Source organism: Schistocerca cancellata, chromosome 6 (assembly GCF_023864275.1).
Source record: "Schistocerca cancellata isolate TAMUIC-IGC-003103 chromosome 6, iqSchCanc2.1, whole genome shotgun sequence".
Taxonomy (NCBI): Eukaryota; Metazoa; Arthropoda; class Insecta; order Orthoptera; family Acrididae; genus Schistocerca; species Schistocerca cancellata.
In genome coordinates, this window is record NC_064631.1 from 75,309,536 (window position 1) to 75,328,483 (window position 18,948).

General features: G+C 40.4%; 1 protein-coding gene across 1 annotated transcript; it reads left to right on the plus strand.

Annotated features, from left to right (window-relative positions):
- The first annotated feature begins 2,188 nt into the window (after positions 1–2,188).
- On the plus strand, positions 2,189–18,709 carry LOC126088145 (uncharacterized). The gene is made up of 5 exons (XM_049906262.1): positions 2,189–2,388; positions 2,471–2,574; positions 2,998–3,073; positions 13,945–14,107; positions 18,575–18,709. Exons 1-5 carry the CDS (start codon positions 2,189–2,191, stop codon positions 18,707–18,709), a joined length of 678 nt encoding a protein of 225 aa, XP_049762219.1.
- The last annotated feature ends 239 nt before the right edge of the window (positions 18,710–18,948 follow it).

Consider the following 18,948-nt stretch of genomic DNA (forward strand, 5'->3'; position numbering starts at 1 on the left):
GTGGTGGAACTAACATCAGACTTTAATGCTAGGCAGAGTACAAGGGAGTGTGAATGCACAGTGCACCAAACACTCCTAACGATGGACCTCTGCAGCCAACGTCCCATGGGTGTGTCACCATGACATTGGCAGATGCAACTGAAATTTGTCCCGTGACCATTAGCACTGGATGTTGACACAGTGGGAGGCCATTGCATTGTCTGATGACTCCCAATATCTTCTTCATCATGCTGACGGGATGGTGCGAATCTGCCATCTTCCAGGGGAACAGCTCCTCGATATCTGTACTGCAGGATGGAGATGAGCAGGTGGTGGCTCCATTATGCTCTGGGGAACATCCAGTGGAGCTCATGCAAGGTGTCATGATAGCCAAAGAGTATTGCACAATGATTGTAGACCATGTGCACCCCTTCATGATGATAATGTTTCCCGATGGCATTGTCATTTCTCAACAACATAATGCGCCATGTCACAAGACCAGGAGGGTGATGCAGTGGTGAGTTACAATTGATGAGCTGGCCCCCCAAATCACCAGATCTGAATCCGATCGAACATATCTGGGATGTGATTGAACGTGGCATCAGAGCTCATACCCCTTCCCCCTCCTCAAAATTTACAGGAATTAGGTGACTTGAGTGTGCAGATTTCCTCCCTCCAGTGACCTACAGAGGCCTCATTGCTTTCATGCCACAATGTGTCACCACTGTTATCCATGCTAAAGGTGGACGTACTGGCTTTTAGGTAGGTGGCCATAATGTTCTGGCTGATCAGTGTATGTAAACAAGGAAGAGGAATGACATCAACACTGATTCCTGGGGAACCCCCCATTTAATCATGTCCCACTTGGAGGGCTAGTCATTAGATGGTATCATTGTGCGCGCTCTGTACTTGCTCGGCCACCCCTGTTTTGCTAACACTGTCCATGGGCAATCAGCCAGTGGAGTATGAACACACACTACTGTCCTGCTGCAAGATTGTCCATGTGTCAGCCATTTGCCCACAACTGGCCCTGGATGGACATGTGAGCTGGAACATCCTATCCTAAACCTTATTTCAGTGGACAATTGTATTTCAATCCATAAATGTTTACCATTCTCTACTTTTCTTTAATAATAGTGACATCCATGGGTGACGATTATCAGAGAAGTATTAGTAAAAAGTAAATCACTCCTCAACCCAAAGATTGGTTTCACAGTAGAGGTAGTATGCCCTTGCCTTCCTCTGACTTTTGAACTGGCTTACTGAACTTGTTATTGGGGGGCTTACATTGTAACATAGACTCTGAATGATAATGTTGTTAGACAATTTTTCCATTAACAAATCATTTCAAGAGTTTAGCTATCCTAAGACCAGCTGGGAACCGGACCTGGGCCCAATGGATCTGTAGTCTGGCTGTTACCCCATTACACTCTAGTACTATAGGGCATAAGTCACACACCTTCAGTTGAGCTGAAAAATATAAAAGCAGATGACAACAATGCACCCAATCCTGATAAGGATTTCCTCTCCAGTTGACATTTGTTTGTATATTTTTCAACGCGCCAGGAGATTGATGACAGTGCCTGAAACCAGTAATTGTGAAATAATAAACACAACAAACAAATGGAAAAAAAATATTACAATGCCCACTTTTGCCCTTATTCCACACTGGTAACCAATTTTGTTCCATTACAGAACAGCTTTGGACCAATAGAATATATTCTGTAACTGAACAAAATTAGTTACCAGTGTGGGAAAAATGTTACAGTAGATTCTAGAAAAAGACATTAAAACAAATAATCCATTTGCTTTTACTGGTACTTCTTGTCATCTGTGCGTAAATTTCCCTTGTCTTTATTTAGTCTGCAGTGAATAAAATAATTGGAAAAGCTGTAGTTTTATTTCTTATTGTTTTTTTTTTTTCAGTGCAGAAGCTTTTCCCATTTAGCTAGGGAGGGATTAGTTTGCAGCTATTTTACAAGCACATTGAGTACAGCTAAGGTCTTTTACTAACAACGCAAGCACACTACCATTAATGGTATCATTAGTACAACATACAGAATCAATTAATATCATCTCCATATCTCTGCTTACACATTTCATCATTTACTCCACCAACCTGAAGGCTTTTTCATGATAATGTCTTTTTTCCGGCAGGAAGAAAATGAAGAATAATTTATTGCTGTTGCATTTTAAATTAACATCGATAATGGCTGTGAAACCGGCTAATGTGAAGGAAGCTGAAGATGAAATGTCAAACACTGATTTCATCTGTGAAGCAGTGAGATTAAAAGTTCAGCATGATTTCTTACAAAAATCTGTACAGTCCAATCTCAATAACATGAAAATAATTGATAGGGATGTTGCTACTGACTTAGAAGCATATGTCAGTGGAAGGGAAACAAAAAGGTAGTATTTGATATTTTGAAATTATGTTTCTATATTGTGGTAATGAAAAGGCATTACAAAGTATTTTATTTTTCTCTCTCAGGCTGGAAGATTTGGAAGCATTTCAGAATTCCTTGCTGGCAGCTATGGACACATTGTTCCAACTTAAGTTTGATATCAGCACTGAAGATAGAATACGAAGTATTGGTATGACTACATTACTATTGTTATTATTATTATTATTATTATTATTATAAGCATATTAACGTTACATTCTTATAAATGAGGATCAATCACTTCTCATGAAATGAACAGGCAGTGAAGACCAGCAAAGCAAGTAGAAAATGCTGTCGTCAAGGAGTGTCGTGTTGTGGTTGTAGGTGAAGGGGGAGGGGTGTTTACTACTCTCTGAAGAATTACTGTGCAAGAGCACAGCTGATAACCATACATTTGTGTGCGCTTTCTTTCAGCTTAACATATCTTCCATTAGTGAATCATGATCTACCTCAAATTGATTTTTATGTACCAAAATGAATTTTCTGTTGACCCAGTGGTAAATTAATTTTGAGGCACATGTTTCCAGACAAAATTATCAACAGTAAATTAACTTTTCTTTTCCTTGTTTTTCAGATCTCAGTCATTTCCGAATAGCTTTACTCGAGTTGGAGAAACAGCTTACCAGACTCAAGGAGCACATTGATAAAGAGTATGTATAAATGGTTCCAGATTAACTTAAGATGAGTAAAAAATTATATGTGCTGAAAACACAGATGTGCTCAATTTTAAAAATTCAGTGATCTCATGAGTCTCTCTCACTCAATGAGAAGTTTACATGGTTGTTTCACAGTTAAGGATGTAAATTTCAAAGTTATAAGCCCAGCAAATGTATCAGTTCATAGCAGTGGAGCCATTCACCATTATGGTTGATACAGAGGTCTACAATTATTTTACATTTATAGAAATACAGAAAGAATTGTATCCCAGATATTATTTGTAAGTCAGTTTTCTCTTTTATGATATTTCCTGCGTGTGTCCTGAAGATACACTTGCCCAGAGAATTTGGGGTTTTTTGATGGCAAATAATATATGATATTTAATGCAGTGAAAGAGATGAGAAGTAATCAAGGCACTAAATTTCTCACTTGCTGATTACATAATCATGCTGTCTGTCGAATGTACCCAACAAATACATTCAGGCAGTCCAGGGCACTCTTCTCTGCCAATAATGGGAGGTGCGCTCGTGAATTAAAGGAAATTAGGTGCACACTACCTCCAAAGCAGCCATCCTCATACAGTGCAGAGTAAACCAGGGGCCATTGCTGAGGGCCTGCAGAGTAGCCTCTGTGATGGTGCTCAATGTGTTCTTTACAGATATAATTTAGAAAGTGGTTTTTCATGAAGTCATAGTGAATGCCATTATAAGTCTGCTCTGTGGTGGTCCAATGTTAAATCTTTCAGATAGTGTCAAATGGCATTCTGCACACTATCTACAAGGGTATATGTGGTGCTGTAATTCTGAATCCATGCCCGACGAGTATACATCGTGGTTGACAAGGCCGTTCATATGTGTCATTTCCCAGTCGTCCTTGTGAATGAACATCTCAGTCCAGCTGGCCTGAGGAATGAGAAGCTGATGTTCATTCTTTCTTATTATTAGTTTCAATTTTTTTCAGTAAAGCTATGACTTCTACTGTGAATCTGAAAATGATGATATTGCAGTGTCTTGAGCCACTGTATCTGGAGTGAAGCTGAAATACTATTGATTGCAGTCTGCACAGGCTCAGTGCAATTTGAAATTTACACATGAGTAATAGCACTTGCTATCTAAACTAGGGTATAGCCTAATAATACTGGCCAGTGGCCTTGTTTTATAATGAGTCAGTAAGCTTCCAAATGACAATGAAAGATAAGAAGAGAAATTCAGTTAATGATACCAACCTTCTCAACATATGGAATGGTTTTGCCTTTATCTACAATATGAAAAAAGTTTTCCTTCAGGTTTTGTTATGTATGTAGAATACCTTGACATGCTATTGTAAATGTGATGGATGGAGGTGGGTGGTGTGTGTTAGCAGATGAAGGAGCAAATTAATTAGAATTGGCTGCTGTTGAATGATTTGTCGTATTGTAAGACCAGTTTTGTTCTACTGACATGCATGGAATATGACACTTCCTTGCCACCACTGAAGTGTTGTGAGTCCATGTTTATTTGCACAAAATGCTCTTCCTGTTGGCGAATAGTAAATAAATGATGATCAAATCCAAATACTAGTGAAGTTCACAAACAGTATAACACAGGAATTGCAGGTGAAAACAGATGAAAAATCCAGGAACCAGCCTTGCTACTTAATGAAGAACAATCCAGATATATGATAGAAGTCTGATCAGTGACTAGGTGCATTTGGGAAGGTGGCTGACTCTTGTCTCTATCACTTTATTTTGTTTCCATCACTTTACTAGGCCACACAAAAGATCATGTGGATGGTGGCTGGAAGTAGACAATGAGTCTGGAGTAGTGATGCGAAGAGAGGACTGTGTAGCCCTGGACTTCAGAGGAGCTGCAAGATGCCAATAAATATTTTGTGACAGTGGTGGTGGTATGTGTACAATGCCATTACATGTATCAGGCAGTTGTGATAGCTTTTGAAATGGCATTACTGTGTACTTCTCCTGAACTCTTCTTCTCAAGTGTGTTGGCATAGAGAGTCATTGCACTAGAAAGAGCTGGTGAGGATATGCAGGAAGGTGGATAGGTAATGTGTGAATTTTCTGTTGTATTTGGTTTAGTTTTAGTTTAAAACACAACATGTTCTGTTGTCTGTGTGGCATCTGCATCATTAAATGATAATTTGAAGCCAATATCCATATGTCTTGATTTAACCAAAGCCATACTGTTGCATTGAAACCTTATAGAATTAGAAGAAAGTTTATCAGTGGCTTGTATGTGTACAGAAAACAGGCAGCATAAACTTATTCTCCAATATCAACAAATGTGGTGCAAAATTAATCAGATGGTGATAGTTTAAAGTAGATGGTAGTTTTTTCATGATATTTACCTGTGAGTACCTATAAACATGAGAGATGGTTAAAAAAAGTTTTCTTTGTAGAAGACATCAGTGTGTTTATGAGTGTTTTTATCATTGATTAGCAAGTAAGGCAGTGATCAACTTCAGCAACAGATTGACATGCAGCTTCAAAAAAACGTTCTGCATTCAGTTTCTGACACAAACCTTACATAAAAGCACTACAATATTATCTGATAATGGTTTAAGTAGAACATTTCTAATTTTTTGGAAAAAGATGTTTACTTTTTTATGTGTCATGTTGAACAGATTTAGCAGCTGACTCATGGATGCTTGTTTATCACTCCAATTATTCCGTATGGTTTAATCGTTTGTGTTACCTTTGTGAGTTCTCAAATGATGCTTTAAATGTAGAAAAAGGTGATGAAAAGAGTGTCCAGTACCAGCGTGCAAACTTCACATAGGTCTATGCTCAAGCATCTACGAATCTAGTGTCCAAGTACACCAATGAAATTTTTAGTTAAAACCAAAAGGAACTAAAGCATTCATTCAATGAACAACAAATGAAACCTCTCTGGACATAGGTAAGACTTTATTAACCATTATGTTTAAAGATGCACATTGTTCTGTAGGTGTTATTTTCAGTAAGAAGTGATAATGTGAGAGATTTTTAAAATCTGAGTTAACACACCCCCATTTTATTCTGCACTGGGGTTCCTTACAGTCGTGTATAGCTGTTTACTACAGTATGTTATATGTGTGTACATACAATGGGATATGGGATACCAAAAAGAAAAAAAAGAACCTGGAATAACATCGCCGTAGTGAACAATGTGCAGCTGTGAAATTTAGTTTTCTGCTCTGTAAAAATGCTGCTGAAATTGTTTTAATGTTGGAAACAGCTTACTAAGATAATGCTGTGGGAAAAACTCGAGTGTACAAGTGATTCGCTTTAAGAATGAGATTTTCACTCTGCAGCGGAGTGTGCACTGATATGTCTCCGCAAGTTTCATATCAGCGCATACTCCGCTGCAGAGTGAAAGTCCCATTCTGGAAATATCACCCAGGCTGTGGCTAAGCCATGTCTCCGCAATATCCTTTCTTTCAGGAGTGCTAGTCCTGCAAGGTTCGCAGGAGAGCTTCTGTAAAGTTTGAAAGTTTGGAAGGTAGGAGACGAGGTACTGGCGGAAGTAAAGCTGTGAGGACGGGGCATGAGTCGTGCTTGGGTAGCTCAGTTGGTAGACCACTTGCCCATGAAAGGCAAAGGTCCCAAGTTCGAGTCTCGGTCCGGCTCACAGTTTTAATCTGCCAGGAAGAAGGCAAAGGTCCTGAGTTCGAGTCTTGGTCCGGCACTTGGTTCGCTTTATTTAAAAATGGCTACATGTCGATTGATGACAATCATTGTTATAGATGTCCATCAACTGCCCGAATCATCCAGAGTTTGTTCTCCCATGTCAGACCGTCAATCACACCTTTTATTTGGAAGTTCTAAGGAGATTGCACAACAGTGTTCATCAAAAACGACCCAATTTGAGGCAGACAGGAGACTGGTTCTTCCACCACAACAACGCACCTCCTCACACAACCATATCTGTTAGACGTGTTTTGGCTAAAAATGGCATGGTTCCGCTGCTCCACACACCTTACTTGCCTGAGTTTCTGTGTGTGAGTGTTTCTTATTTACACGCATGAAAAAGGGCATGGAAGGACACCGATTTGACACCACTGAAGAAGTCAAGAAAGAAATGAGGGAGGAGCTATCAGCCATTTCTGAAGGTGACTACAAATGTTTTGAACAGTGGAGCACCGGTGGGACAAATGTATTAGTTGTAATGGAGGGTATTTTGAAGGGGATTAGGTTGTTTTGTAAACAATTTGAAAATATATGGCTTTTAATAAATAACCCCCTCATACCATCACAAATCTGTTGTTGTTTCCTTGTTCAGCTTTGAAATTTACATTCTGTCTAGTATATACACAACGTCCCAAAATGTGGGGGTCAGACTTGTACAGATAATAGAGAATCCTAAACTGAGTGCTTACAATGTGAAAATCATGGTTGGAAATAAATATTTAGTTTTTTATTGACAGAAACAACGTACCCAACAGTAACCTACACTCAAAACAGCTGTTCAAAGTGATGACTGCCAGTCACACAATCAAATGTAACCCACTACTATGAGCATGCATCATCAAACAGCATGGGAATCAAGTGCTTCCATTGCTAGCGTAGAGAGATAGCTTGCAACATGGATAGCTAGCACTGTGCTGTGTCCATGACAGCCCAATATAAGCCCAGAACGTCAGACACTTGACCTCATGTATGTTTACTTGCTTATTGTATGTTCACTATGAGGCTGTATACTGATGTGTTCTATTGTTATGAGACTTCATACTGTTCTATACTTCTTTCAGTGTTATTGTGGATCTCTTCATGTGCTACTTCTAGACTGTGTCTGTACAACATTACAACATAAAAAAATTGTGTACTGTATTTAAAATTAGTGCTGCCAATACTGATGCTGCAGTTGGGTTATGAAACATGAAACATTAGCAGGTATTAAACATGATCAGTTTCTAAATATGAGCTCTATTCAGAAAATTCCATAACATTCATAATTTCGTGCCAGTGGTATGTTGGAGCAAAATGTGGTTGGCATCCCTGCACATGCCTTTGTTTAATGTGTAATTGCCAGAAGTTTCATTGTTGTATGTCTGTTAGTTATTGGTCAGTGCTATATTGAGTAGAACATTGTGTCACACAGTTTGCGAATTTCAAGATGGCAGACTTAGAGGAGCAATGTGTCTGCATTAAATTTTGCAAGAAAACTTTTACAGAGAGATACCAAATGATGTAGAAAGCCTACAGTGTTGAGTGCTTAAGTCATACTTAGTGTTACAAATGGTTCACACAGTGTAAAAATGGCTGGATGGAACTTAAAGATGGCCGTCATTCAGGACACCCTTCAGTGTCTACTGATGGCACTCATGTAAGGAATGTCAACAAAACTGTGCGTGCCAGTGAAAGACTGTGTTACGTCAGATGGCCACTTGTTACGACTTCTCCAGTACTTGTTACGGCCGTTTGCTACTTGTTACGACTTCTGCAGTACTTGTTAGCAGCAGACACAGTGGCTGTGCCAAAGACTGAGACGGCGTGGAGTTTTACAATTATTTATTGAGCTTTCTTTACAATTTCTCCCTCATCATCGCTGCCCAGCCCTGCAGATCCTTCCTCTTGGCTGCTGCTGTGTAGATTCTCCGACAATGCGCGCAACACGTGCCACCAGTGTTCTGCTGAAGTCAGGATGCTCTGTGGTTGAGATGAACTCGTCGCCGCTCGGCAGCCCAGTATGGCACCCCCACGGAGCCATGTCACCGTGAGGTCAGCTGCCGCCGCCAGCTGCACCGGCGGCTGGGAAGCCATCAGTCGCGATATCTGCGAGCTCTCGTCATAGACAGACCATGCGCCGTGGGACCGGGTTGCCGTGAAGTGTCCAGGCGTCAGTCCACAGCGGCGTCTGTGACCAAGACCGCGCTGCGGCCGGTCCTGCTGGAAGTTCTCACGGTAGTTAGTCAGCCATGGTGCCGACCGAAGTCGGGCCAACCCCCAGAGCTGAAGTTGACATCTGGCAGCGAATGGATGATTCCTGCGAGCTGGAACAGACTTCTGGAATCGTAACCTATGAAGATTGAACATTCAGACACGGACCACGTCTGTCCTCAGATCCGAACTGTTCCTAATGGCTTCTCTCCGTTGCTGCCTGCGCTCCACTGGCAGGAGGACGTTTTTTACCCTCGGTGGCAGCTTCTTGTTATTTCTCCCGCAGTATATTGCAGCGTAACTTAGCGTGATGGCCTCACTTCCCTTACTCAGCACTCTCCAGGCTTCGCTCGGCGCTCCGTCTGCGTGCATCCTTGCGTCACCCGGCTGGTAAACTGCAACTGTTAGCAAGGCTACTTTGCAATGCCGCGATCGCCGGCTGCCTCTGTTTTGCCATTCTCCACTGTGTGAAGCAACGCTTACTACATGTAGCCGCAACAACTGGCTCCAAGATATTGCAGAAGAATGTAACATTTCAATTGGTTCATGTTATGAAATCCTGACACAGCATATTGGAATGTGTCATGTTGCTGCTAAATTCATAGCATGGCTCATTAGTCAAAACCAGAAAGACATTCGCCTTGCAATCTGTAAAGAGCTTTTGGATCACACAAATGAGAATGAAATGTTTATTAAGAGAGTCATAACTGGTGATAAGACGTGGGTCTACTGTTATGATGCTGAGACCAAGATTCAATCTTTACAATGGGCCAAGAAAGGCTCTCCAAGACCAAAATAAGCTTGTCAGGTCAGGTCAAATGTCAAAGTCATGCTAATAGTTTTCTTTGACTTTGAAGAATTAGTTGCCCGCATCTCGTGGTCGTGCGGTAGCGTTCTCGCTTCCCACGCCCGGGTTCCCGGGTTCGATTCCCGGCGGGGTCAGAGATTTTCTCTCCCTCGTGATGGCTGGGTGTTGTGTGCTGTCCTTAGGTTAGTTAGGTTTAAGTAGTTCTAAGTTCTAGGGGACTTATGACCACAGCAGTTGAGTCCCATAGTGCTCAGAGCCATTTGAACCATTTTTTTGAAGAATTAGTTCATCATGAATTCATGCCACGGGGATAAACTGTTAATCAGTGGTACTATTGGGATAAGTTGTGACACCTGTGAGAAAATGTGAGAAGGAAATGGCCTGAAATGTGCTGAGACAGTTCATGACTCTTGCATTACAATAATGCACCTGCCCATTATTTATTTATTTATTTATTTATTGTTCTGTGGGACCAAATTAAGGAGAAGTCTCCACGCTCATTGAACTAATCAATACATGAAATTATAACACGATAGTAGAAACAGATAAAATGAAATACAAGAAACGTATTCAGGCAACAATTCGTAAGTTTAAATAAAGAAAATCAACAATGTAACACTGGAATTTTCTTAATTTTTCAGCTCTTCCAGGAGCTCCTTGACAGAATAGACAGAGTGAGCCATGAGGAAACACTTCAGTTTAGACTTAAAAGCGTTTGGGCTACTGCTAAGATTTTTGAGTTCTTGTGGTAGCATATTGAAAATAGAATAGTGCACTCCTTTCTGCACAAGAGTCAAGGAAGTGCATTCCACATGCAGATTTGATGTTTGCCTAGTATTAACTGAGTGAAAGCTGCTAACTCTTGGGAATAAGCTAATATTGCTAACAACAAATGACATTAAAGAAAATATATACTGTGAGGGCAGTGTCAGAATTCCCAGACTATTGAATAGGGGTCGACAAGAGGTTCTCGAACTTACACCACATATAGCTCGAACAGCCTGTTTTTGAGCCAAAAATACCCTTTTTGAATCAGAGGAATTACCCCAAAAAATAATACCATGTGACATAAGCATATGAAAATATGCAAAGTAGACTACTTTTCGTGTTGAACTGTCACTTATTTCAGATACTGTTCTGATGGTAAACAAAGCAGCATTTAGTTTCTGAACAAGATCCTGAACATGGGCTTTCCACAACAGCTTACTATCTATCCGAATGCCTAGGAACTTGAACTGTTCCGTCTCGCTTATAATATGCCCATTCTGTCTGGTCAAAATATCAATTCTTGTGGAATTGTGAGTTAGAAACTGTAAAAACTGAGTCTTACTGTGATTTAGCATGAAATTATTTTCCACAAGCCACGAACTTATTTCATTAACTACATTATTTGATAATGTTTCAATATTACACACAAGATCCTTCACTACCAAGCTGGTGTCATCAGCAAACAGAAATATTTTTGAATCACCTGTAATACTAGAAGGCATATCATTTATATAAATAAGAAACAGCAGTGACCCCAGCACGGACCCGTGGGGAACGCCCCACTTAACAGTGCCCCATTGGGACTGAACATCACTACCACTCTCAATATTGCGGCGAATTACCTTCTGCTTTCTGTTCTTAAAGTAAGAGGCGAACCAATTGTAAGCTACTTCCCTTACTCCATAATGGTCCAACTTCTGCAGTAATATCTTGTGGTCAACACAGTCAAAAGACTTCGTTAAATGAAAGAAAACACCTAGCGTTCGCAACCTTTTATTTAATCCATCCAAAACCTCACAGAGAAAGGAGAATATAGCATTTTCAGCTGTTAAACCATTTCTAAAACCAAACTGTACATTTGACAGCAAATTATGTGAATTTAAATGCTCCAGTAACCTTGTCTATACAACCTTCTCAATAACTTTAGCAAACACCGATGGCATAGAAATAGGTCTATAATTGTCAACATTATCCCTGTCTCCCTTTTTATAAAGTGGCTTCACTACCGAGTACTTTAATCGGTCAGGAAACCGACCACTCCTAAAGGAAAAGTTTGGCTAAGTACTGGGCTAACATATACAGAACAATACTTCAGTATTCTGCTAGATACGCCGTCATATCCATGAGAGTTCTTGGTCTTTAGTGATTTAATTAATAACTCAGTCTCCCTCTTGTCAGTATCATGGAGGAGCATTTCAGGTAACAGTCTCGGAACACTTTTTTCTACGAGCACTATATGATTCCCTGTTGGGACTAGGTTTCTATTTAGTTCACCTGCTATATTCAGAAAGTGATTATTAAATACTGTACATATATGCCACTTATTAGTAACACGGACATTCCCACTACGCACTGATTCTATATCCTCGACCTGTTTCTGCAGACCAGCCACTTCCTTTATGACTGACCATATGGTTTTAATTTTATCGTGAGACTTAGCTATTCTATCTGCATACCACATACTTTTTGCCTTCCTAATAACTTTTTTAAGCACCTTGCAATACTGTTTGTAATGGGCTTCTGCATTTAGATTTTGACTGTTTCTAACATGTTGATATAATTGCCAATTTGTTCTACAGGATATTCTTATCCCTCTAGTCAGCCGCCCAGGCTGCCTGTTTGTGCTAGTACCCTGTTTTGAACGTTCTAACGGAAAGCAACTTTCAAACAGCACGAGAAAAGTCTTGAAGAAAGCTTTATATTTATCGTCTACTGTATCAGCACTATAAACATTTTGCCACTCTTGTTCCTTGAGAAGGTTTACAAAGGTCTCTGTTGGTCTCTGTTGGCGTATAACTATTGTACCAAAAACGAAGTCCACTGCGGACTTTTTATTTATTTCCAAAATTGAAAATCCAAATGAAAGGATGAAGATTTGCAACGATAGACAAGATAAAAGAAAATTCACAGATGACACTTCGCACTATCCAGCAGGAGGTGTACAAAGACTCATCCTGGAAGTGGAAAGGCATTGGGCATTGGGAGTGGTTTATCAATTGTGGAGGAGAGTATTTCAAAGGAGACCATGCACAACGAGTTAAAGGTACATGTAGAAAAAATTTGTGGACAAAATCCTGGAATTTTTGGACAGACCTCTTATGTACCTCATGTAAATTCCTTGCACAATATCTTGTGCCACAAAAGGGATTCACAACTAACATTGGTTTGTTGTCTCAGTTAGTTGTCTAAATAATTTTACGGCTTAAAGTTTTTGTCTCATATTTCAAACTTCCAGCTCAATTTGTCTCATAGAAAATACACTAAGTGTCCAAACTTTTGCCTGCATCACAAATTATTTTTTGAACTAATTATGTAGTACTTTATGGCCACATTGTCTCGGCAACAAAGTGTAAAAGTTGCGAAAGAAGTCAGTACCACGGGTTGACTGAAGATAAGCAAGACCAACCTGCATTATCTTGAATTTGTAAATGCCAGTTTTGCAAACAAGACCTTTTTTTCATGTTGTTACCACTGGTTGCTGTATCACACCACTATAGATTGGAACAAGTTCTGTTTATAAATGTCTCAATACCAAAATGAGAGGGCACACTGTAAAGACTGGAAACATAAAACAACAGAAGTTGCAGAGTGGGAGACACAAAAATTGAGCCATTGCCAAACAAGCACTAAATGATGGCAATCATGTTACCCATTTAAATAGTACACAAGCTCTTGCTAAGGTTGGCCCTACCAAATGAGCTGGTACTAAATCACTAAACTTATATTGAAGAGTTGGAATTTAAATCCCCATCCAGTCATCCTGTTGCACAGTTTGTACGGTTATTCTAAATAAATTTCGATGAATGCCGGCAAGATTCCAGGTAATTAACTGCCCTATGCATGACCAACCCAAGATTAACTTCGCAGCCAACTACTTCCCTGTAAGCAGAACAGTACATCAAAACCTTTCTTCCATCCCAGTGTTAAAAACAGTTGTTTTTCCATTTGTGGTGATATCAGTCTGATAATGACAATGCTGCTCATTGATGCCAGTAAAATATTAAACAACCAAAAACATAAGTTACTTCAAAAATCAGTAAATGATTCTGTAGATTACAGTTCTGATAGTTTGCTGTAAAATTTGGTGGCATTGTTGTCCATAACAGCACAGCTTTACATATCGAATAAGGGCATTTTGATGTAGCAATATGAGCTGTGTTTAATGCTCAAAATTGAAACTTTATATCAGTACACAATGTCTCCACCACTTGCAGGTTAGAATGCTTGGTTGAGGAAGAGGAGAAACTTTGGAATGAGCTGCAGGATGCAGATTTGAAGATTGACGAATGGTCCAAACCTCTTGATATTCCACATGTGCATGCGGCATCTAAAGTCACAACTATGTTAAGCATACCAGGGAGTGGAGTGCAACCAGAGGTGAATTTATACTTTTTTTCCCAAATTAATTGTGTATAGTAAACCATTATTTAACAATCTTATGATGTAGTGATATCTGCATAAAGTGAATTATTAACATATGTAATATACAGGGTTATTCTAAATGATGGACCCATTTTCAAAACTTTGTATTTATTCACGTACAAATCCAAAATGAACAAGCTTTATACCTATTAAAAGAGGAAGTTTCAAAGGTTTTTTTCCATAATGTTTGATATCAGTTTAATAAATGTAATAATTTATAATTAAATAGTTTTTAGTCATTAATTAATAATTACAAATGTCATAAATGTTCAGCGTGGCCACCATTGGACAAACGGCAAACATCAACACGGTAGCCAAACTCGTCCCACAGACGCAAAAGCGCATCTGCTGTTACTGAGTGCACAACAGCAGTGATCCAGTTCCGCAGATCATTCAGAGCGGTTGGCTGTGGCGGGGCGTAAACAGCTTCCTTCACATAACCCCATAAGAAATAATCACAGAGTGTGAGGAGATGTTGGTGACCAGAAGTGCCGAGCCCAGTCCTCGAGTCCCCTGCGACCGATCCAATGCTGAGGAAGGGAGTCATTCAAAAAGCCTCATACATCATGGTGCCAATGGGGTGGAGCTCCATACTGTTGGAAAATGAAGTCCTGGGAATCTTCCATAACTTGAGGGAACAGCCATTGTTCCAATGTATCAAGCTACGTGATTCCCATTACAGTTCTTTCTGCAAAGAAAAATAGTCTATAAACCTTTGTACAGGAAACAGCACAGAACACGTTGATCTTTGGTGAATCTCTTTCATGTTGCAATGGTGAATGTGGATCTTCCAAACCCCATAGGCGAACATCGTGTCTGTTGACTTTTCCACTAAGGTGGAACGTTGCTTCATCGCTAAAAATTACATGCTGTAGAAATGCGTCATCCTCCATCTTTGCTGCACATAGCCACAAAATGTGGCATGCTTCTCTTTCTCACTGAGGTTGAAATCCTGCCCAAGTTGTAATAGGTAGGGCTTGTATGGCAAACACTGTCTCAGAACTTTCCACAGCCAACTTGGGATATTCCAAGTTCTGAACTGGCTCTATTGGTAGACTTACTGGGGCTGCGCACAAAACTTTATTGAATCCGTCAGACATCATCTTCTGACACACACTGTCGGCCTGTGCTTTTTCCTTTGCACACACTCTCAGACTGTTTAAATTGCTTAAACCAACAGCTAATGCTTTTACGAGTTGGTGATTGAATACCGAATTTGGTATGAAATGCCCACTGCACTGCAATTTGCAACTCACTTTTTGCAAACTCAAGAACACACAACTGACAGTGAAATGGAATGAATACCATATTGCCATGGGAACTCTACAGGCCACTTCTGAAACCATCATCGCCTGTCTGGCGCCACCCACCAAAAACTTTGAAATTTCCTCTTTTCATTGGTACAAATTTTGTTCATACACAAGAATTTTTGAAAATGGTTCCATCATTTAGAATAACTGTGCATTTTGGGCTGTCACAGATTTATTTAAATGGTGTTACAACTTCAGAGTGATATTATGATGAGGTAGAAAAATCTTTCATTCTGTGGTTTTAACATATTCTTTTTCTACACTCTTCTTGTCACCAGTTTCATGATTTTTTTGCTGTCTTTAATTTTAGCATTTTATTTACTCTGATCAGCCAGAACATTATGACCACCTACGTAACACCTGGTATGTCCACCTTTGGCACGGATAATAGCGGTGGCACATTGTGGCATGGAAGCAGTGAAGCCTTGGTTGGTCACTGGAGGGAGTTGGCACCACATCTACACAAACACAAATAATAAATTCAGAGGGGGAGGGGGGGGCAATGAGTCTGACGCCACATTCAATCGCAACCCAGATGTGTTTGATTGATTTCTGATCCGGTGAGTTGGAGGACAGCACATCAGTTGGAACTCAACACTGCACTCCTCATAACACTCCTGATCTTGTGACATGGAGCATTATCTTGATGAAAAACGATACGTCCGTCATGAAACGCGATCATCATGAAAGTGCGTACATGGTCTGCAACCAGTGTACAATACTCCTTGGCCATTATGATGGATTGCATGAGCTTCACTGGACCCTTGTTCTCCAGAGCATAATGGAGCCACCACCTGCTAGTCTCCATCTTTCAGTATAGGTGTCAAGTGGTTTCCCTGGAATATGACAGATTTGTACCCTCCCATTGGCAAGATCAAGAAGGTATTGGGATTCATCAGACAGTGCAACAGTGTGACACTGCGCCAACATCCAGTGTTAATGATCACGTGCCCATTTCAGTCATAGCAGTCGATGTCATGGTGTTAACATTGGCACTTACAGGGGCTGTCAGCTGTGGAGGCCCAACATTAAGAGTATTTGGTGCTCTGTGTGTTCAGACACATTTGTACTCTGGCCAGCATTAAAGTTTGACGTCGATTTCCTCACGTTCTGCCGCAGTTCACCGTCTGCCGTCTTTTACCACTCTACCCTCCTTATGACATCCAGCATCTGTAATGAGAGGTGGCTGCATAACCCCACAATGTCTTAGTTTTGCCATGTGTTGAAGACACTGACCACAGCACTCCTCAAACACCCGACATGTTGTGCAGTTTCCGAAATGCTCTTGCTGAGCCTCCGGGCCATCACTATCTGCCCTTGGTCAAACTCAGGTAGATCGTGTGACTTCCCACTCTACACATAGACTGCATGCTCACCAGTACTACATGCACCACGCGTGTATCTGACCAGCAGTTATTCCTTGCCATATGATGATGCTATCGCCTGAAGAGGTTTACATCAGTAGTAGGTCGGTGGGCATACTGTTCTGGCTGGTCAGTGTATATATGATTACTGGTACAAAATGTTTGAAATTCTCAAAAATGGGTACAAAGATGAGTAATACCCAATAAGTACAAAAACCAAAAGGAACAATAAGATTGAAAGGCCAAGAAAAGAGGCCTTGGATTAAAAACGACCAGTGGCAGGGATGCAGTATTTCTCTCCCCCTATTCAACCTGTACATCAAAGAAGCAACAGTGTAAATAAAAGATACGTTCATGAATGGGATTAAAATTCACCGTGAAAAGATATCTATGAAAAGATTTGCTGATGATATTTTATTCTCAAGAAAGTGAAGAGGAACTTCAGCATATGTTTAATGGAATGAACAGTCTAATGAGCACAGAATATGGACTGAGAGTGAACCAAAGAAACGCAAAAGTAACAATAAAATGGAAGGAATAGATTGCTACTCATTACATAGAGGAGGCATCGAGACACAGACAGGAAAAATGAAAAACAATGCTAGAAATGTTTTTAGCTTTCAGACAAAGCCCTTCTTCAGAATTATAACTCTTACAAATCCACACAAATTACACGCATGGATGTGGCCACTATCTCATTGCGCTAAAGCCCAACTGTGACCATGTCATATGTAAGCAGCAACTAGCTGGAGTGGGTAGTAGGGGCTTTGAGGAGGCATGGGGCACTGACAGGGAGTGATAGCAGGGAACAGGTGGAGTAATATGCTACTGCTACCTGTGGGAGAGTGCGTGGATATGTTGGGGACAGGATAGGGCTTCTAGGTTCAGCAACAGGAGGCTATACTAGGGGTTGAGGAGACAAGTAGAGAAAAGGAGTTGTAGGTGCATTGGTGCGTTAGAAGGCTTGCGTGTACTAGAGTGGTAGCAAGGAAGGGGATATGGAGGAGGAGGACAGGCTACTCCAGTCAGAGACAGTCACATTTGGACCTTGATGCCGAAGACAGTAGCCATGTGTTGTGAGTTCTAGTCTGAGTGTGTGTGAGTTCTACTTCTGAAGAAATATTTAGTCTGAAAGCTCAAAATATTGCTAGTTTTTTTTTCCATCGTGACTGTCTGCAATTTAATGCCTCTTCTATGTGGTGAGTAGCAATCTGTCCTTCTCATATTGTTGTTACTCGATCCTGGACTTTCAATTGGTTGAAAGATAAAAGTAATGAGAATTAGCAGAAATGAGATTAGCAATAAACATAACATCAAAACTGGTGACTCTGTAGTAGCTGAGGTGAAGAAATTCTTTCACCCTAGCAGCAAAGTAGCACATAGTGGATGAAGCAAGGAGGACATGGGAAAGCAGTTTAGTACATGCAAATAGGACATTCACCACAAAAATAAGTTTATTAGTGGCAAATGTAGACCTTAATTTGAGAAACAAGATTCTGAGAATGTATGTTTGGAGCCCAGTATGAAAATAAATCACCGACAGTGGGAAAACCAGAAAGGAAAAGAATAAAAACTTTTTAAATGTGATATCACAGATGGATTAGAAATTTAAGTGCACCTTGAATCAGATAAGAAATGAGAAGGTTCTCTGCAGAGTTGACAAGGGAAGGAATGTGTGGAAAACACAAAATAGATGAAGGGCCAGGATAATACAACACATTAATACTTTCGCTGTGGCATCAGTGCAGGCGCGCAACTCTCCTGTGCGGCCCGTCAATGTGCGAGTGTGGTCTGGTAATGCTCAAGTGCAGGCCGGTAACACTCTGAAACGGCAGGTACCACTCGGAGCCGATGCTCCTAAGCACACCTCAGCTACAGGCTGATGTCGAGACCTTGTAAGATCAGTAGGATGCACCTTAGGTGCATTGCTTCAAATAAGCTTTGACTGTATTGTGGTCATATTTTAACGTCTGTTTGCTCTCTGACACCTATATGGGTCACAGGCGTCATTCAAATGTTTGTGATTTCTTGATAATGTAACAAAAAATACAATTCAAACAAGCAACAAATCCACTGCATTCAGGAAAAATTTGGATTCCAAAACGCAAATTCTTAAGAAGGA